General features: G+C 35.5%; 3 protein-coding genes across 5 annotated transcripts; 2 read left to right on the forward strand and 1 right to left on the reverse strand.

Annotated features, from left to right (window-relative positions):
* Positions 1-635: 635 nt before the first annotated feature.
* On the forward strand, positions 636-9,291 carry LOC133305622 (SWI/SNF complex subunit SWI3C). Of its 2 annotated transcripts, XM_061505877.1 has the most exons (9): positions 636-872; positions 1,031-1,549; positions 1,735-2,270; positions 6,553-6,916; positions 6,983-7,056; positions 7,429-7,556; positions 7,907-7,980; positions 8,091-8,275; positions 8,508-9,291. In XM_061505877.1, exons 1-9 carry the CDS (start codon positions 854-856, stop codon positions 8,967-8,969), a joined length of 2,361 nt encoding a protein of 786 aa, XP_061361861.1. In that variant the 5' UTR covers positions 636-853; the 3' UTR covers positions 8,970-9,291. The 2 variants fall into 2 exon arrangements, with proteins under 2 accessions (XP_061361861.1, XP_061361860.1); XM_061505876.1 differs by having other exon boundaries at positions 6,553-7,056.
* Positions 9,292-10,983: 1,692 nt separating this feature from the next.
* On the forward strand, positions 10,984-15,938 carry LOC133305635 (uncharacterized). Of its 2 annotated transcripts, none has more exons than XM_061505899.1 (7): positions 10,984-11,175; positions 12,221-12,268; positions 12,339-12,385; positions 15,025-15,091; positions 15,180-15,223; positions 15,434-15,491; positions 15,574-15,938. In XM_061505899.1, exons 1-7 carry the CDS (start codon positions 11,101-11,103, stop codon positions 15,643-15,645), a joined length of 411 nt encoding a protein of 136 aa, XP_061361883.1. In that variant the 5' UTR covers positions 10,984-11,100; the 3' UTR covers positions 15,646-15,938. The 2 variants fall into 2 exon arrangements, with proteins under 2 accessions (XP_061361883.1, XP_061361884.1); XM_061505900.1 differs by having other exon boundaries at positions 15,584-15,938.
* A 516-nt stretch (positions 15,939-16,454) lies between these two features.
* LOC133305625 (metal transporter Nramp6.1-like) lies at positions 16,455-21,155 on the reverse strand. Its single transcript, XM_061505882.1, has 13 exons — positions 21,107-21,155; positions 20,875-20,985; positions 20,733-20,773; positions 20,022-20,100; positions 19,624-19,728; positions 19,369-19,478; positions 18,329-18,510; positions 17,967-18,036; positions 17,574-17,747; positions 17,354-17,458; positions 17,116-17,247; positions 16,938-17,033; positions 16,455-16,787 (listed from the first exon to the last, which is right to left on the reverse strand). The coding sequence occupies exons 1-13, from the start codon at positions 21,153-21,155 to the stop codon at positions 16,455-16,457; spliced, it is 1,587 nt and encodes a 528-aa protein (XP_061361866.1).
* Between the last annotated feature and the right edge of the window lie 324 nt (positions 21,156-21,479).

Genomic DNA, 21,479 nt, shown 5'->3' on the forward strand with positions numbered 1-21,479 from the left:
GAGAGATGCTCTGCTCTGATACCATTTATAACGCTCGACAACTTGCAAGGGTCAATGATTGTTCCCACGAACTAACATGAGATTTTCAGCATGTTTTATCCTTACTCACACACTTCCTGAGAAAAACTTCTCAGAAGGTCACTCATCTCAGAATTACTCCAAATGATATGTATATTTATATTTTCATATAGGATATGTATATTTATATTTTTTTAATATATAAAACTGGATCAGCATAGTGATTCTGTGACCCCTGACTTCGGCCGGATCGATGATCGGGTCGAATTTTTAAGCACCGATAAAAATGCAATTTTTTTGTCAAGGCACTACACCAACAAATTATTACTTTTTAAGTAAGTTAGGATTATTATTTACTTTTTAATACAAATGGAAGGCACATAAGAAAATAAAATAAAAAATAGCAAATAGATATTTGAGATTTTATTTAAAGAAAAAGAAACAAGAATGATGAGGGCAGCTCAAGCTTCACGTGTGTTGCACTCCCAAATAGGAAAGTCGCGTATCAATCACGCGCTAATGGAGTCAGCCCGCCAGAATTTTACACTACACCCACCACCATTCTCATTCTGGTAACATCAGCAGAGACGCACATCAACACAGTTTTTGCCCCAAAACTCAAATCCAGTGTTGCCTAACGTCTCTCACATACACGCACACATACACACATCTGAGAAAGAGAGAGAAAGAACGATCCTCAAAACTCAAAATTATTTTTCCCAATAATTCCATTTCCTTTGCGCCAATCAACGACCCCACAAACAATCAAAATTTTCCCACAAAAACGCACTCTCTCTCTCTCTCTCTCTCTTAAACCCCCCTCTCCCTTGTTGCCATGCCAGCTTCCCCTTCAGGTATTCTCTTACTCTCTTAAACCCTCACTTCTCTCTCTCCTCCATTTCTCTCTCTACAATGCCAACCCTAATCTTCCAATTCATGCAAATTTTCATTTCATCTTCAATCTAGCATATGTTTTCTCAATTTCCTTTTTCCTTTGTTATTATTATGGCAGAAAACCGAACCAAATGGAGGAAGCGGAAGAGAGAATCTCAAATCAGCAGGCGTCAACAAAAGCACGAAGAAGACGACGACGACGAAGAAGAAAACCCCAATGCGGAGGAAGATCACCTGGAACGCGATTACGATTCGGAGGACCAAACCCACCACAACCACAACCACCCTAATTTCGAGATGGAGGTTCTCTCTGACCACGTGGTCCAGATTTCGCAGTTCCCTTTTGTGATAAAGCGCTCAGTGAATCGTCCTCACTCGTCTGTTACCGCAATCGTGGCTCTGGAGCGTGTTATGGAGTCCGGCGATAGCAGCAAGGGTCAGCTCCAGAATCCTCCGTTTTTGGAGAATGTGTCACATGGACAGCTCCAGGCACTCTCCACCGTGCCCTCTGATAGCCCCGCTTTGGATCATGATCGCAGTGATTCCTCTTATGTCATTACTTCACCTCCCATTTTGGAAGGCCGTGGCGGTGTTAAGCGATTCGGAACTAGGGCTCTCGTACTCCCCATGCATTCAGGTTCTCTCCTCTATCTCCTTTTCCTATTTTCTTTTACTTGTTCGGCATCTTCCTGTTGGGATGAATTTCAAAGTTCTATTCTGGGTTGGTGGGGTGGAATAGTTTTTGAGATTTTTAAGACTTCCGCTTCAAGTTTGAACTTTGAGCACTTTGAATTGATGTTAATTTTGAGTTTCTATGAGCAGATTGGTTTTCACCGGCCACGGTTCATCGACTGGAGAGACAAGCAGTGCCACATTTCTTTTCAGGGAAATCGCCTGATCATACTCCAGAGAAGTACATGGAATGTAGGAACTACATTGTTGCACTATACATGGAGGACCTGGGGAAGAGGATTGTCGTTTCTGATTGCCAGGGAATATTGGTTAGGGTTGATAATGAAGATTTAACTCGAATTTTCCGGTTCCTTGATCACTGGGGGATTATCAATTACTGTGCAAGGATGCCAAGTCATGAGCCTTGGGATGCTTTGTCCTGTCTGAGGGAGGAGACAGGTGGAGAGATCCGTGTGCCATCCGAGGTTTTGAAATCCATTGATAGTTTGATTAAATTTGACAAGCCCAAGTGTAAGCTCAAAGCAGATGAAATTTATTCGTCTTTGACAATACGTAATGCTGATGTCTCTGATTTGGACAACAGAATAAGAGAGCATCTATCTGAAAATCATTGCAATTATTGTTCTCGTCCTCTTCCTGTTGTATACTATCAGTCTCAAAAAGAGGTATGCTGGATTTTTGTTTTAAATTTAATAATATATCATGGTCCTATGGGTGTCCGTTTCTTTTTGTCATATAGGTAACGTGCTGGATGAAAAGATGAATAGAAAGTGCTTCAGTTATTTAATAAGACCATATGACAATGCATGTGTATGGAGAGCTGTCGTTACATTTAATGTTCAGTATATATATATAGCTGCTGTAGATAAACCCTCTTTCAGTTGAAAGATTATTTGGTCAACTTTTAAAACTGGTTAATAAAATCAAAATTAAAAATCCAGAAATAGAAGTTCTTTAATATTTCTGGGAATGTTGCATTAACCTGTAATAGAGTAAAGGCTACCAATAGCCTTCGTTGAGTTGTTTGTTAAAGCTGTTCTGTTAGCTGGGTTTGTTAGGTTCTGTTTAGAGTTTGTTAGACTGTCTCACATTGTAACTGACATTAGAATAGATGGTTCCAGAAGCTTCTCTGCCAAGCTTCAGCTTGTAGTCTCTATATAGTTCCAGTTTCACTTTAGAACTGGGTCAAGACATTCAGAAATGGCTTACTCTCTTTTCTCTCTCTCCTCTCTCTCTGTGTGTGTGTGTGTGTGTGTTCCTCTTTGAAGCTGACATTCTGAATAAACTCTACCTTCACTTGGGTCAATACACAAACAAATCAAAAGATAAAAAAGAAGTGAGATTTGGTTTGTCATCTGAGGGGGCATCTAGCGATGTTTTGTCGCAAGATGTCATTTAGAGGGAAACATACTATGCTGATTATTTGCTGCTACTTCTTGAACCTGAGTGTTTGTTTATAACTCTTGCTCAGTGTTATGAAAGTGACTCCCAAATAGTCAGTAAACTGCTACTGAATTGCTTAGAAATGTTATGTTTGTGTTATGTGAAAGTTTATTAATCAATTTACAGGGAAAAGCACTTATGTGAAACTATTTTTTCTGATAGGATCAATGCATCATTAGGTCTTGTTAGAATATTGGGGTTCTTATTGTTTTAGGAGTCCTATTATGTTTAGCGATGTATTAGGTTGGGCTTGTACTATATTAGTACTTGACCTACAATATTTGTGTTGATAGGAGTATTGGATTACTGTTCTCGGAATGCCTTTTACATTATGTGGTTAATGTATACCAATGTGCACTATATTTTAAAGTTATTTTCTTTGTTAGGTGTGTTCATTTGTAACAAGTTGATGTTTACGAGCAAAGTATAAGCTTGAAGGAGAGTGTTAAAATGTTAGTATTTATTGTTTTACAAATCATATTTTGTTAGTAGTGTTTTTAGGCTAGGCTTATATTAGTTGTACTACACTAGTGCTTGACCTAGATATTAATATAAATAGGAGTACTGGATCAGTGTTTTTGTATTAGACATTTCATCTCTTTAATAATATTTTCTATCTTCTCTCTTTTCCATGTTTTCCTTCATAATTTCCGATAGGTATTTTTATATGAAAGGAACTCCCATTTTTCCAGGATAGAAGAAGTTTTTAGAAAGAAAGTAGAGAAAGTACCACCAGTGGAAAATAAGGAATCCTCATAAGTAAAATAGTAACAAACATTGAGCCAAACTGGCTCAAACATATAATAAAAGCTGTTCAATGTCATGCCTGCAATCATGGCTGTGATGCACACTAGCCTCAATGTCAATTGGGTCTCCTAAGTTTTCTTGTGGTTTGTAACTTCCAAATGATGTTCTTGATGAACTTGGAGAAGTTTTAGTTCTTGCTATGTTGTCATTCCAGCTAAATCCATTTCTACAACGTCTCCAGCCATGTTCGTGGAGCTTAGATATATTATTTGATTGTTTTTCATTTTTCATTGCCTTCCCCTTGAAGTTCAACATTGTTCTAAAGTTTGAAATTGGGGATTCCTCTTGCAAGAGAACTTTCGCTGGTCACCTTCTGACAATGCTTCTCCCTCCTGAGTCTGGGAATCTCCCCATCCTCATCCTCTTGTTCATATTCTGCCAAGATTGTAATCCTCATACTTTTTTGTGGGCACTTGTGCATGGGGACCAACTATGTTGTACCGACATGGGACATGACACGATACGACACGCCGACATGTTAATTCTAAAAAATATTAGATTTCGACACGTTAGGACACATTTTGATATTAAATAATTTTTTTAATATATATAATATAGTTTACATTTAATATATATAGTAGCTCATAATAAGTCATATAATCAATCCAATATTCAAATTCTATAACATAAATATAAAGAAAAAATAATTTTTCAAGTCAAATTTCATAACAGAAAATATTTGATTTATAAATTAATTTTTCATGTTTAGTTAAAAAAGATAAAAATAAAATAAAATTTGGATATAAACAAAAAAAAAGTGTCGGAAAATGTTGTCAGCGTGTTGAAAAATATTGACTCGGTGTCTGAAGCGTGTCGCGGTGTCGGTGTTCGACACATTTTTTTCCATGCATCAGAGGGGACCAATTGGTTACCCCACCGAAAATATTTACCCAGTTGCCTTCTAATATATTCCTGATATGGCAGCTGTTTAATTCCTCTATTTTGTTGTGGGTAGTGGTACACACTAGTGCTACCCAGTTCCCTTATAATATATTCCTGATATGGCAGCTGTTTAACTCCTCTATTTCATTGTGTTCACGCTAGTGCGCTACTAGCACTGGAGTTGGTTGTCTGAGTGTATTGGAGCTTTATCCCTCCCAACGTGCTCCTGTCTGAATAATTGACCGGGCTTGCAACATCGCCAATTGGGCCCAAAGATGACTGTTCTTGAATTAGGCTGGTTAAAGCCCATTGGAGCTGCTCCAATGAACCCCATTTGGGAGACAATTCCTCCACCTATGTCATGCTGGAAACTTGCTGTCAGAGCATTCGGCTGCTCTTCCACATCTTTAGCCAAATTTGTGGCCTTTGTGATGTTGTTAGGGTCATGCATCCACCCACTGCATTTCACTTTAATCATTGATCCTCCCAAGAAATACCCCAAGAGTTCCTTTGTCGCGGAGTAGATAACCTTTCATATACATTGCACAAATTTCTTCCCCTGAATATTTGTATCATTGCTGCCATCAGCCTTTCCCAGGTCAAGTCCAGCATTTTCTTCCTCAAAAAACAGAACTATTGTACTGTCAAACCTTCTATGCTTACAAACCCTAGTTGAACCTTACAGTCAGCCTCGTCTGCTGCACCTCAAAGAATTTCTCGTCATGAGCATGCCCCCCATCTGGTCGTTGCCATTGTGGTTTGCAATTCGACCTTTCTTGCCCAAGACAGGCATTCATCGACAAAGTACTCTGAATCCCGTCCAGTTGTGTCTCTGCCTTCTGCTTATTCGGCCATGAATTCAATGTCTCTCGAGTGGGTTGTTCCTTGTCTTCCTCCACCTCAAGGCATTAACCTGTTTTTCATCCACATATCAATAGTTTCTGAATTCCTTCTAAACCATCAATATTCTTCTGGACTTCTGCCCCATTTGCATGCAGAGCGTGATCACATTCTGTAGTTGCAGATTGTCTTCTTCAAAAACTCTACCAAACTATCTAATGCTTCTACCTTTGTTCAATTTCTTCTCCAATAAGAGATGCTGCAAGCCCGACCAAATTGTTACCCTCCCAAAAATAGAATTCGAGATTTCAGAGAGGGAGAGCTGAGAAAAGAGAGAAAGTGAAAGAATGCTTCTATGATGGTAAAACAAAGAAAAGTGAGAAATCTCCTTCCAAGGGTTTTTCCTTCAACAAAGGGTTTCCCTTTTTACAACTGTGCTAGTACTTGGTTCTCCAGTATCAACAATTCATAATGAATCTTCTTCTACCCGCTTCTACTACTTAAGCTAACCACCCAACCAATTTTGTGACTAATCTTAATCACCTAATTAATTCTATAACTACTTTAACTGCTTTGCCTCAACTTTTTTCATTCTTGTGTCCTGTGTCGCATCATACACTAGAATTTTTTCTGCTCTTAGTACTTATGTCTTGAAATTAAGATCTCATTAAGACGTCAATAGATCATCTGTCTTTTAACCATAATAAAGACTGATCTGACAGCTGAGAAATCTTTGCTATTTTGTGTTGATGTGTGTGTGAGAGAGAGAGAGAGTCTTTTTGCTTGATTAATTCAGACTATTTCAAGTTTTATGCAAAATTACTTTTATATGTTGAGTGTTCCTTTGCCTGATGAATAGTACCAAAAGTTTGTAAATTATGGGCCCATTATGATGACCCTTCTCTATACTAAGTAGGCTGCAGAGTAACTTTGAGCACCTTTTTCATAATATGTAATTAGCATTTCATGTTACAGGTTGATATTTTACTCTGCACTGATTGCTTTCATGATGGGAGATTTGTCATTGGTCATTCGAGTATAGATTTTATAAGGGTGGATTCTACCAGGGATTATGGAGACCTAGATGGGGATAGTTGGACTGATCAAGAAACTTTACTGCTACTGGAAGCAGTGGAGATTTACAATGAGAACTGGAATGAAATTGCTGAGCATGTTGGTACCAAGTCAAAAGCACAATGCATTCTTCATTTTCTCCGTCTACCTATGGAAGATGGAAAATTGGAAAATATCAATGTTCCAAGCATGTCTTTGCCATCCAATGTGATGAATAGAGATGATAATGGAAGATTGCATGGTTACTTGAACGGAGATTCTGCAGGTCTGTTTTATACTTCTAAACCAACTTTCTTTGATATGGTTTTGATTTCATATCCTGTTCTCACAGGACCTGTCCATCAAATCAGAGATTCTGACAGCCGGCTTCCTTTTGCAAATTCTGGAAATCCTGTTATGGCTCTGGTAGGTGACTGCTAACAATATGCCTAAGTTATTATTTAATTAAAAGATGTTCTTGAAAACATGTTTATAAATAAAAATAGGATTTGGTCATCAGTAGTGCACCTAACTTTTTGTCCTGAACTTATTTATTCAAGTTTATTTATAAAAAACATTTAAAAGAAAAAACTAATTTCTTCAAGCTGCGTTGCTTTTCCTTGAAGGAGCAAGTTTATTGATCACCACACTTGCTTAAAAAAGCAATAAAAGTATGATATACTAAGAGGTTGTATCTAGATATGTACCTAAGTTTCACAACAAACTAAACTGCCTTTTTATCTGCAGTTCTTTTGAAGAGATTCTTACATGTCTGGTTTTGGTTGATGTATTCTAAAGGTTGCCTTTTTAGCCTCTGCGGTTGGACCGAGAGTAGCAGCTTCTTGTGCTCATGCTGCATTAGCAGTATTGTCAGAGGATAATTCTGGCAGCACGTCGCAGATGGAAGCACCAGGACATGATAATAGGTGAATGTAATTGTCATAGCACATGTTTTATTAGATAAAGCATTTTCTCCTTGGTTGTTCCTCATTGTTTTTTGTACACATCTTCTGCTTCTGTATTGTTCTTTTTTTTTTATATCAAATAATTTTCTTTTATTAAAAAAAAATGTTATACAGAACAACCGAACCTTACCTAAAACACCCCCAAAAGAAAAGAAGGGAAGACAAGATTTATTAAGTTGTACTATAGTAGCATCATATGGGTGGGTAGAGTGGGAAAATTAATTTGAACTTTTGTTTTTGTGGTTGCTACGTTTTTGTGGTTACTACTTTATGAATTTTGTACTAAAAATCAATATTTTTCACCCATGAAGGAAAATTCCAGAAAACACACATTGTAGAGATGGTGGCTCTCGTGGAGAAACTGCAAATTCAAATAATCAAAATGGTCAGTCATGGTCGCTGCTTTTTTCTTTTGCTGATATGCATTCATGCCCCAACCTCCAATAAGACCGAGTATGTAGTTTTCTTCTTTAGAAATGCTTCTTTTGATTTCAGACGATAAGGCAAAAGTACTTGGTTCATGGGGTCAAAGTGAAGGTAGGATAACCCCACTCTCTGCTGAGAAAGTTAAAGATGCAGCTAAAGCAGGCCTCTCTGCTGCAGCAATGAAAGCTAAATTGTTTGCCGATCATGAAGAACGAGAAATTCAGAGACTATGTGCTAATATAATTAATCATGAGGTATAGCTGTTGCTTTTTAACTTTTCCAATCTTAGTTTATTCAACTAAAATATCAATATACTTCATCTCTCCTCCGTCCGTTTCTATTTGGTTGGCATGCATGTATACACACCAGTTAAACATTTTTTTGCAGAATTAGGTAAATTAAGCTATTGGAGAAAACTCAAAATCAGGTGCAGAACTAGTATTTTGATGTGTTTAACTTACGTTAGTGGCTTGCTGTTATTGACAGTTGAAAAGATTGGAATTGAAGCTGAAACAGTTTGCGGAAATTGAAACATTGTTGATGAAAGAATGCGAACAAGTCGAGAGGGCAAAGCAGAGGTTTGCTGCTGAACGGTCCCGCATTATATCAGCACGTCTTGGAACTGGGGGAGTCACACCTCCAATGAATGCATCAGGTGTTGGTCCTTCAATGGCTAGTAATGGCAGCAATAGGCAACAAATGATCTCTGCTTCTCCCTCGCAGCCTAGCATCTCAGGGTATGGCAACAACCAACCAGTTCATCCACACATGTCCTTTGCCACACGACCTTCAATGTTTGGGTTGGGGCAAAGATTGCCCCTATCTATGATACAGCAATCGCAATCAGCTTCTTCAAATGCCATGTTCAATGCCCCTAGTAATGTGCAGCCCACTACCAATCATCCATTGTTGAGGCCTGTATCAGGAACTAACTCTGGTTTAGGTTAATTAGTATGGAGTAGATGTAAGTTTTGAAACTTCAATGGTGCAATTTTATTTGGTCATTGATTTCAGCAGTGAAGAGGAAATTAGGGTGATGTGCCAAGAAAGTTATTTATAGAGCCTGTAATTGGTTCCAGTTGATTGTGAAACTGTTGCTTAGAGGAAATAAGTAGCATTTGATGTTCCATAGTTCTAGTTTCTTTCCTGTGGACTTTAGGTACCGTGAAAATTTATTGTCTTCAGTGACACAAATCTTGTTTAGTTAGATTACACAAAAAACTAATTACTTGGATGAATAAATGACCAGGATATGGTGACTTGTGTCTCCACTGCCTATGCTGTTGTACAATTTAGTCCACGTTACTTGGTAATGTCTCTATTGTGCGGCTTGTCCCATCTCATGGACACTGTTCTGATTCTATTAGGTGCTCAGCGTTTTGTCTGCAAATGAGTTTTTAAGATTTAAGTCCTCTATTTAAAAATAGAAAACAGTTTCACTTGAAATAAAAAATGAAAAGAAGCTTCATGGGAGGGAGGAATGATCAGGAGAAAGGAACAATTCTACTGAAAATGGTTGCAATACGACCATTAAAGAATGTATGATCTTCACTTAATTTGTGCCTTCGACTTCAATGGAGTAATTGTCGCAACCGCATATGCTTGGGGTTTTATTATTTCGAGAATTTTCAAGACCATTTGACGACGGGGCTTACACTAAACTAGTTTTCTTATTAAGTAAATATTCTTTTTGGTCCTCAGCAAATTTTACGATGTTCGCTTTAGTTCCTAGCAAATAAAAAGGCTCAGTGTGGTCTTTAAAAAATTCAAGATGAACTCATTTTAGTCCGGATTAATATGTATTTTTTTTGAATTTGTGAGAAACTACAATTTCAACTAAATGAGTCTATTTTGAATTTTTTACGGGTCTATTTTGAATTTTTTAGAAACCACAATGGATCTTTTTATTTGTTAGGGACTAAAACGGATATTATAAAATTTGCTAAGGACCATAAAAGATATTTACTCTTCTTATTAACTACAAAAGTAATTCTTTTTGTGAAATTTGTCACTTTTGTTTTCAATATACTTGTTACTGGATGAATTTCAGGTGAGTTTTACTAAACAGAGAATAGCCTAGATATTTTAGTAGAACTCACATAAATTAGCAAAATAATATAGAATATTATAAAACATGTTGGAAGAAGTGTATCATTATTCTCAGTATTAATGTTTTACAGTAATACATGCAACATGCACATGTGGGACAGCTCACAGCATGGAACTCTCCAAGTGCAAGGTCGTAAAATTAGGGGTGTCACTTGATCGACACACAATACAAAAATTTGTGTTTGGATTGATCAGTAAAAAGTTCATATTAAAAAAATGACTCACAAAATTTATGTTGTGTTGTGCGTGTGTTATATCATGTCAAATTTGTGTCGATATGTATTTTTTAATTATTTATTATTATTATTTTTTTAGATTTTGACCAATTTTTTAAATTGTTTTGGTCCATTACTATTTTGACTCTTAATTTGCATGTCATTCATGTTATGCGTGTCAACTCATAAAAAATTTGTGTTATGTTTATATTGAAGATTTGACACGAATAAAATTTTTTGTCATATTTATTTTGCATGTATTCGTGTAATGTCAAATTCGTGTTGTGGACCTATTTTGACACGCCACGTGAAATTACAATCTTTTTCAACTAATAATTTTGACAATTAACCATTATCATATTGTCGTTGCTCACTAATATGACTAAAAATGATTGTGAAGTTTGTTGTTTATAAACAAAACCCCTTCATGATTGGGGATGCATTTGATCAGTAGAAAAGCAACACGTCCCTATTTTTATGTATATTTTATTTATTATTTATATTATTTTATATAACTGATCCTAGTTTTAAAACATTATTATATTTTATTTTAGGGAAAAAAAATATTATTTTAAATAAAATTACCGTGTTTTAATGATTTTTTAGAAGATTTTATACTGTTTCTCATCAACAAAATTAGTCCAAGGCGACCTGTGAAAAAACCCTTGCTACTTGTATAGACTGTTGCTGCTAATCCACGAGAATCAATTGGTAGTGAAGCGTCAACACCATTGTTGGCAATTTCACCTTTCTCAATGAGTATAGACAGCAGCACTTCTTTAGCCACACAATTTCCTGTTTCCCAAGTCAATTTCTCTTTGGAAATCAAGGTATGCATGGCTTTCACTTCATTCCTCTTAGGGTTTGGAAACTATGAGAAAATGAAAGTTGAAAAATCCCTCTGTAAGTTACTTCCTCTGCTACGTGTTGTAGACAAGCAGCGGTAGAAGGATTTGATTTTTTCTTTCTTTCTTTTAATAGAAAAATAAATTCCCTTAGAAACAACAAACTCTGTATTGGCAAGGAACGTCCATGAGCAGTTCACATAGATTTAACACCCATTCTACGAATTCTAAAACTCTGCCACGTTTATTATGTCTTGAAGCATTGGCACGGAAAGATAGGAAGAGAGAAAGAATAACATAAGGAAATGTTGAGTTTTAGAGTAACAACAACTTAGCCTTATCCCAGCTTCTTGGATCAATCAATGATTTGATGCTTACTGGGCTCTATTTAAATCCAAATTGAGTGAAACCATTTAGAGTAAGGTCTTCTTTATATGGTTTCTCCTACTGTTATCCTAATTCTTAAGTCTTTGTCTACCCCTTTTGATTTGACTATCTTCCATTTGATCAAGTGATCAATACCAAGGTTGTCAAACTTGGGATAGATCGTAACAAAAAAGTAAGATCATACTTATTGCATGTAAGTAACACTTTAAAATGACAATTTTTCAACTAACATTTAGGTACATTCTAATTCATAATACATATTGCATGTTAGTTTGCAAGAAGTTCCTCACTACTAATATTAAAATTTTGATCATTAATGTTGTGTAATATAAAGAGCCAATTCAACCCAAAAGCTTAAGCTTTTGGGTGAAGGTCTTTTTAATGGTTTATATTATACTCTAACACGCCCTCTCACACGAGAGTCCATTGGGCTTGAAGGGTAGACAGTGCACAGGCCCATCTACCTGTGCTGAGAAACTCCACAAAACTTGATTAATTATTAATTAAATGGAGGGCGGTGAGAATCGAACCCGTGATACCAAGGCTCTGATAAACCAATTCAACCCAAAAGCTTAAGCGGTTAGGTGAGGGCCTCTTTAATGGTTTATATTATACTCTAACATGTAAGTTGCTTACTTGTCAGGGAAACAAAACAGAGATTATCATTTTTGGTTATGAAGATCATTTTCTGGTGAGTACTGGTGGAGCTGTGCATCTATGTTTTTATGGTGACAGTTCTTAACTTTCTGTCTACTTATCAGGTCATTGCCACTCAAATAGGAACCATGGGGACAATACTGCATGCCAGGTCTGCATTTGACTTCTATGCAATATCATCATTTATATTTATTGAGAAATATTTTTTTTTAGTTAATTTCTAAGTAATTAAACCATACCATCACACTCCTTGGTCATCACAGAATAATTTTAATTCTAATAGTATATGTTTTGGATTTAAACTGTGGAACCCTCATTGTTTTCCCCCCTTTTCTTTCTTCTTGGCTATTCTTCTATGAGTGCAGTGCATTCTGGTATTCCCTCATTATTTAATTATTTTCTGACCATTATTTTTCTATACATATGCTATTCAAGGCATTCTTAGTGATGAAGGGATGGAAATTCATTAGACCATGGAATTTGGAAACATAAAATGTGGCTTATGGTTATTCAGACACATTATCATCAAATCAGTAGCTTTATGGATGATATGTTGTTATTTTGATAATATGTACTGGTATTCTACAATTAGAGATGAGATAGACTATCAGTCTTTTTAGGAAAGGGATGATCATGTAGGATATCGTAGATCATTCTTTTTATGAGGTTTGTTTGGGTGGTAAAATGCTAGCATAGAGATGGAAAGTGCATCTGAGTTCGATTATTTCCTATACCAACAAAGTTAGCCAAATATTGGGCTTTTGAAGTAAATTTAGGTGGGAGGACCTAGATAATCGTTGTACATCTTGCATAACGTGAGACTTCATTGTGTTAGATTGGAACATAAGTTTCAATATACCTTATAAAATGTTAACAATGTGTAGCAGTTTTTTTTTTTTTTTTTTTTTTTTTTGTCAGAAAAAATTGGTGCTTGACAACTTGGGGCGTCTCTGGGTTCGGTTGGAGGTAGTTTTGGATCCAATCTACTCATCAAAGCTGTGGGTTGGGTTGGGGTAATTTCTTTTTTCAGCTCAACCTAGCCCAGCCCTCTCATGAATGGGTTAAACCCATGGGTCTGATATACATTAAAAGAAATCACTATTAAAATAAATTTCAAGATACAACATTGGAAATTCATTACACATAACAAATTTTAACGAAAATCAACACAAGAGTTAAACAAACATATGTAAGTGTAAAACATGGTTATCAAATCATGAATCCAAAGGCATATTTTCTGAATCACAAATCAAAACGAATGGTAAATCATAAAATTGATAATCAATATTTAAAAATAGCATAAAATATATTTTGATAACATACTGGTATTCTACAATTAGAGATGAGATAGACTATCAGTCTTTTTAGGAAAGGAATGATCATGTAGGATATGGTAGATTGTTCATTTTATGAGGTTTGCTTGGATGGTAAAATGATAGCATAGAGATGGAAAGTGAATCTGAGTTCGAGTATTTCCTATACCAACAAAGTTTGCCATAGATTGGGTTTTTGAAGTAAATTTAGGCAGGAGGACGTAGATAATCGTTGTACATCTTGCATAACGTGAGACTTCATTGCATTAGATTGGAACAGAAGTTTCAAAATACCTTATAAAATGTTAACAATGTGCATGCAGTTTTTTATTTTTTTGTTTTTTTATTTTTTATTTTTTGGGAAAAAATTGGTGCTTGATAACTTGGGGTGTCTCTCGGTTCGGTTAGAGGTAGTTTTGGATCCAATCTACTCATCAAAGTTGTGGGTTGGGTTGGGGGAATTTCTTTTTTTCAGCCCAACCCAGCTCAGCCGTCTCATGAATGGGTTAAACCCATGGGTCTGATATACATTAAAAAAAATGGATAAGCTATTATGCCTATCTTTTCTCATACCTACTTTACCTATTTTTTTCCAATACCGTTAGATCAGAATCTTAAGAGGAGAGACAAAGGATAAAGATTGGTTGAGATTCTAATCTAATGGTGTTAGAGATGAGTGGGTAGAGTAGGCATTAAAAAAAGGTAGGCACAATATCCTATCCCTAAAAAAAATAATTGTAAAAATAAATGTCAAGATACAACACTGGAAATTCATTACACATAACAAGTTTTAATGAAAATCAACATAGTAAGAGTTAAACAAACATATTTAAGTGTAAAACATGGTTATCAAATCATGAATCCAAAGGCATATGATACGAACCTTGGGAGAACCTCATCCCAAAAGCTAGCTCAAGAGGTAGGAATGCCCAAAGTCTATATAATCTCCACATTAGTCACCCATATAACCAATGTGAGACTCCAAATCCCATACCTTGCAATAGGATCGTAACAACATACTTTCCCAATGAATGGTAAATCATAAGATTGATAATCAATATTTAAAAATAGCATAAAATATATCTTGTCATAATGAAACATTATAAACATCTAGATAATAACATTTTAAAGCCAAATAAAGCATTTTATAGTTAGCAAATTGAAATCTAGATTTCAAAACAAATCAAAATTCAAGTCAAATCCACTGGTTGTCTTCCTCAAGGAATCCACTGATTTTTTCAAAGCCTCTATCCTTGGGTCTAGATGGTCGGACCAAACTTGTTATAGGCTCAAGGTAAAAGTTCTTAGATCTTAGAAAGAGAACTGAGAAATAGTGAAGATAGAAAGAGAAAGAACTATTCTATAATGGTTTATTAAATCACAAACAGAGATCAAACATAAGAATCTTCCTTTGAAGGGGCCTTCAAAGAGGAAGCATTGCTCAAACAGTCACATATATGCGTCTTTTTAATGCCAGGAAGGAAGAAGGGGTGTCAACCAATCCAACGTTCAACGTTTCTGTTATATTTGGCAAAAGGGATGAGGTAAGTTTGCCTATGTTTGGAATTATTTGTTTTCCTTGATCATATCTGTGAAGGTTGTGCTTCTTGTTTACTGAATGCTTTGATGCAGCCAATGTTAGTAGCATGTGCACGTCAGTTGATTGAGCATATGAGGTAGGTACCCTTCCTTGTATAGAGAAGCTCTCTTATTTGTTATTAGACATGTTCTGGAGTTTTCAGCTTCAATATTGTAACTTCTCCTCCAAATTAATATAGGTTTCAAAGATCCTTTCAAAACAGTTGTTAATACGTGAACCTTTTGCTTGAATAATTTAGTAATTCGTTTTTGGAAATCTTATTGACTATCTAATTCCTGGTTTGCAGTTTGTCTGGCTCCTCCAGGTCATTGGTGCTCTCACTTGGTCTTAAAGACCATTCTGCGGTACATTTTACTAATTTGGTCTTCTTTACTGGAAAGTAAAATTGAAAAAAACAAAAATGAATAAAGAATCCTCATATTCCAGTGTTACGCAGGAGACATTGAAAGGTATTGTTTATGCTGTGATCGACAAAAGGCTGTGGTAACAAATTGCTGATGAAATGTCAAATTTCAGAATTTAGTATTCAGAACTGCCACGTAGCTCAACCAAGTGGAGTCGGTAAGTGATATTTAATTACAATATGCGGACTATTTTTCTACCGTATTACTTTCAAAAGTAAATCCATTAGTTTATTGACGTCTGGCACTTTCAGATTGTAGAAAGCAATTGACATTTATTATTGCAAATTAATCACATTTCCTGCTGATAGATTTGACGGATTGAAGTATTCCAATTATTGATAATATGTTGTACAAACTTGAGTTAATATTATTTTCAATGAGTCATTTATTTACTGTAATTACATTCAACGAGTCAATGCAGTGATTCGATTTTAATGTCAAGTGTTGAAATTTATAACAATTTTTTAATATGAAGTGTTGCACACTCTAAATATGTGTGAAAAAAAAAAGTTTAATTGATCTTTATACTGGGGTTAAAGAATAGGAAAGTGGAGAAATCAACACAGCAACTTATTACTGGGGTTTCTTTATTCAAGAAATTTCGAGACCATTTTATCGTGGGGCTTACGCTAAACTAGTTTACGTATAAACTTCTGCAATACAAATAAAAATCATAAAATTTTACACCTTAGTACTGTAGTACACACAATTTGCACATGTGGGACAGGGATAGGGTTGTTAAGGTCGTAAAATTTCAGTCACTTTCAACCATTCATTTTGAGAATCATCCATCATGAGATTCTCATTGGTCACTAAAATGAATGGAAAGCAATGTGAAATTTCCTGTTTATGGACGAAACCGCATCTTGGTTGGTGATGCATTTAATTCATAGCCTAGATTCCCTATTCTGGTAGTGGTATATCAGCTAAATCTTCTCTATAAGGAGTATGAGTCAACTCTAATTGACCGTTATTCAAAAATCCCTTTTCCAAGTGGGTTTGCATTTCAGGGTCATTCTTCGTCTCGACAAACGTCTTAACAGTGTCTTTTCTGATGGTTAGATAGATAACTGAGATGATATAGATTGCCATAAGAGGAAACACTATAATCCCAACGAACACATTTGCCACCTTTGGTAGACTGCTGTGAATTAGCCAATCCACGAAGGCAGTACTGAGGTAGTACACATTGATACCAATGATTCCCGAGCCTAGTATCCATGAGATGATAGTGATCTGCAAGAAAATTATGCCACATTTTTTTTTTCATATTTTAATTAAAAATATCTCTAATCTTGCTTTAGGTTTAATGGCTAGTGGCCAATAATCACTATATAGAGGGATAAAGTGGCATACATATATAGACGAGGTAAGAGAGCAACTTACTATCATAGAATTCTTGTGAGGTCCCATCTTGGTACTGCTGCTGCTAAATTTAAGGAGTGGAATTAAAGCGAATGGAAGCTCAAAAGAAAGTATCATCTGCAAAACTATTTTAATTAGTGTTCATGCATAATTGAATGGATACATATGAAAAAAATGTCAAATTCTAGAATATACAAACCGATGCGATGATAATAAGCCGACCAGCCCCTGAAGGACCACCAATGATGGAGACAATAAGACTAGGTGTTATGGCAAGGCTTCTAGTTATCAAGTTCCTTATCCATCTCTTCAACTTTAAGTCCAAGAAACCCTACATCACCATCAAAATAACAATCCAAATTCAGTAAATCCTTCTACAAAACCTGTTAATTTTTTTTAAGCAAAAACAAAAGTGTTTAATGATATTTTCTAATGACCTGCATGATGTACTGCCCTGCATAGGTTCCACTAATAGCAGAACTCTGTCCTGATGCTAGCAGTGCTATGGCATAAATGGTTGAGCTTGATCGCCCCAACATATTCTTCAAGTAATGGACATCAAAATTTCATGTGAGATAACTTGGTGCTTAATTAGGCTATTAAACTTAAATATTATGATTGGATTATAGCAACTGAATTGTGAATTAGCTTAAGAACCTCGAGAAAGAAAGAAGCGGAGTTAAGTGTAAGATCTTTGCAGTGATCAGTATTTTCTGCAGAAAGGTTGCTGGCAGAGCAAACAGTGCCCGACACAGAAACTACTGCAACGTTGATTAAAAATGCCACAAACAGCGCGAAACCACTCTCTATGAGAAAGTATCTACATGCATCCTATATAATCAAGTAGATATGTCACGTAACATGAGTCTATGTGTATTATATTAATCAAAGATAGCCCTAAGAGCAAGTAAAGCTAGCTACATAGAAATTAGATGTTCCACTAGGCACAACTATTTGAGTGGCTGGATTTGAGTTTTAAGTTGTCGAAACTGTTCTTTTCAAATTTAAAGATTAACACATATATAATTCTTTATTTTTTGAGTGCCTTACATTGATTCCGCGCACGGAATTGGGTATTTTTCTAGACAGCACAAGAGCAGAGTGGAGGAAAAGGTTGTGCCTGCATTTTGTCAAAAGCAAAATTTGAGGTAGTGAATAACTTAGTTTACTTGGTGGATTATGTCAATGAAGTTTTAACACGTTAGAAATTTACTAGTTAGCATAATATTTACTTTATGAAATTTAATAATATTATAAGACTTTATGAGATTAGTGTATGCAAATTTGGTGTTTTAAATTTGTTAAAGAATATGGCATATTTAAGTGTTTTTAGTGGGAAAAAACCAAAATAAGTAAAGACCAAAAAGTACTTGTTATGGACAAATGAAATTAAAGGAAAAGGAGAAGAGTACGGCATGACAAGGGCACCCAAAACAGCAATGGCGTCGCCTGTGGCTCCTTGACCACTGAGTTTTGGCACAAACATTCCCTTCAATACATCAGAAGCAGGTGGTTTTACGTAGCTCATTTCTCCAAAGAAACATGCAGCCATTACAAATACTAGCGTTGATATCAACAGTTCCAGCTTTCTTACCTGCAATACCCAAAAATAAAAGATAAAAATAATGTTAAAGGTCGACAAAACGATTTCCAGTGAATTTATTGCTAGATAGTTTAGCTACGGTGCTGTTGAGAAAATATAGACCAAAGATAAAAAACAAAAAAAATGTAACATATGTAAATCATATTCAATTTTTTTAAATTATGATATCTAGGAATAGTAGAGTAAGAGTATCAATTCAGATCGAGCCGGTTCATTTGGACTGGCTCGATATAGGCTAAGAATATATTTGAATTCTCTCTTTTTTAAGCTAAAAGTTACTTATAAAATAAAGCTAAAAAAAGAGCTTAAAAAAAGTTAAAAGTTGTTTGGTAATTACATAAAATTTTTAGCTTAAAAGTTACTTAAAAAAACACATATTTCAAGAAAACTATCTCTCTTTCTCTTTATCTTTATAGCTCTTCATTTAAAAAAAATCACACACAATTCAAAAAAAGCATATAAGAGCTTAAAAAAAAACTCCTCATAGGAGCTTTTATCTTTTAGCTTTTTTCTTCATTATAAAAAAAAAGTTTTTCATTATAAGAGCTTTCTCAAAATCTGTTTGGTCTAGTTTATACTTATATGTAACTTCTAGTTTAAAAAAGAGAGAATCCAAACAAGCACTAACTAATAACTTCTAGTTTAAAAAAGAGAGAATCCAAACAAGCACTAACTAAAATGGGTGTTGGCTCATAGTGGATCCACTAAAATTCAGGCTAGTAAATTATTACTCTATATGGGGAACAATTTATTTTGGGTTGGCTAATTGGTTCGCATTTCCTTACTTATTTATATAATTAGAGTTTAAAATTGTTCATATTTCCTAATTATTCCAAAAAGGTAAATTACCCCAAATCTCTGCAGACTCAGGAGCAAGAGAGTGCTGCAGCCAGTCGTTAGAACTCCTGCCCATAATGGAATGTTGAAGAGTATGTTCAGCGCAAAGGCTGTGCCAATCACTGCCATAATCAAGTTTGGAGAAAATTAAAGAACATAGAAGCCTAAATAGGAATAGAAAGTGTATCATATTGGTTTAATTGAATGATTTTGATTGAAAGGGGAGAGAACAAGACGATGATTTAACAATAATAACAAATTAAGTACCTTCAGGTATGTCTGCAGCTATGACAGCAATCTCGGCTAATACCCACAAGCAGTACCTAACAAATAATGGGTACTCAGCTTTACATATTTCTGCAAGGTGTTTCCCTGCCAAATTCAAATATCAATTAACAATATCTCATAAACAACACTTACATTTTATCACAACTATCCCCTTCTCTCTCATTTTTTATTTTTTTTTTATTTTCTCTCACATAAATGACTCACTTTTCCTTTATTAAGGTTCTAATTTTTTATGCAGCTTCTTTGGATGGAAAAGGTTACATATTACAAGTACAATCACACTCATATTCGAAGCATAAACACAGTGTGTGTTGACCATTTAAGTTCACTGAAGCACGCAATAACGCATGAATTGTTGTATTAGTTTTGGATCTTACCAGTGGTAACGCCAAGATTTGCAGCCAATGACTGAATTATAAGCGCAAACACCAGTCCAATAAGTATCACCCACAGCAGCTGAATATAGCAACAAGGCAACAACTTAATTTCAACTTTAGAGCTTTATTTTATATTATTTAAGGTAACAAAAACTTAAACCCATAGATCATTTTGGGTTGTGTGGTTTATATTGTTACTGTGAGAGAAATATAAAACTATTGATGTATCATCATCCAAAAGCTTAAGATGATGAGTGAGACTACATAAATAATTTTATATATCTCTAATATACCTCATCATAAGAGAGTGTAGTAGACTTGAAGGGTGGATAATGCATAAGTTCATCTATCCGTGCTAAAAAATTCCACAAGACTTAATTATTTATTAATTAAACGGGAGATAGTGAGGATTGAATCTGTGACACTGAGACTCCACTACCATGTAAAGAATTAATTTAATTCAAAAGTTTAAGTTAATAGGTGAGATTACGTTAATGTAAAACAGTTGGTTTGTTTCTTACTAGTATACCTTATGGAGTTTAATTTTACGCAATTATTGCAGAAAAGGGTTGCCTATGACTCACAAAAAAAAAAGGAGTTGTCCCACAAAAGTAGAGTTAACTTTTGCTGTTACACTGTGTAGTTTGGGGAGTACATAACGTGTGGCAGATAAATATTTACGTAACAAATGGATAAATGTTTTTCTGATACCTTATATCTGTGATTAGCTCCAGCTTGCAAATCAGTTTCCACTGCGAAAACGCAATAATCAGTAAGCACACGAACGCATATATATAAAAGTCAGACAGGGAAAAAGATGGAGACACATATAGAGAGAGAGACAGAGAGTTACAGTTTCCAGGATCAAGGTAAGCCAAGGAGACGAGGAAACCAGGACCTACATATGTCAGAAACTTTCTCCACTCACTTTTCTGTGTCATTGCATCAAGTGTTATATACAACACTTATTGGCTTCACTGAACACTGAATCAAATGTGTGGGTATTTATAGTTATAAAAAGATCAAAACCGCCAATTGTTTGGCATTGACACTGATCGATGTTCCATCTTCTTGCCTCTAATTACTCATGGCAAACCAGCACGTCGCTGTCTTGAGTGTAAGCAAATTAGGCATAGCGGGAAGACATTTAAACCTTCACATGGTTGAGATATATAGTCCTACATTGGTTATATGTCCAACTAATGTGGAGTTTATAAGGCTCTGGGCACTACCATTCTTTGAGCTAGCTTTTGGGTGGTGTATCGCAAGGTTCTTTACATAGTATCAGAGCCTCGCCGCCCTCCAATTTCTCTTGTGGCGTTTCTTAGCACAGGTAGGTTGGGCCTGCTGCATTGTCCACGCTTCAAGCCCAAAGGACTCTCGTGTGAGGGGGCGTGTTGAGATATATAGTCCCACATTGGTTGTATGTCCAACTAATGTGGAGTTTATAAGACAGGG

Source organism: Gastrolobium bilobum, unplaced genomic scaffold (assembly GCF_033153095.1).
Source record: "Gastrolobium bilobum isolate Gb01-03AN ecotype WA unplaced genomic scaffold, APGP_CSIRO_Gbil_v1 utg16477, whole genome shotgun sequence".
In the NCBI taxonomy this organism is placed as follows: domain Eukaryota; kingdom Viridiplantae; phylum Streptophyta; class Magnoliopsida; order Fabales; family Fabaceae; genus Gastrolobium; species Gastrolobium bilobum.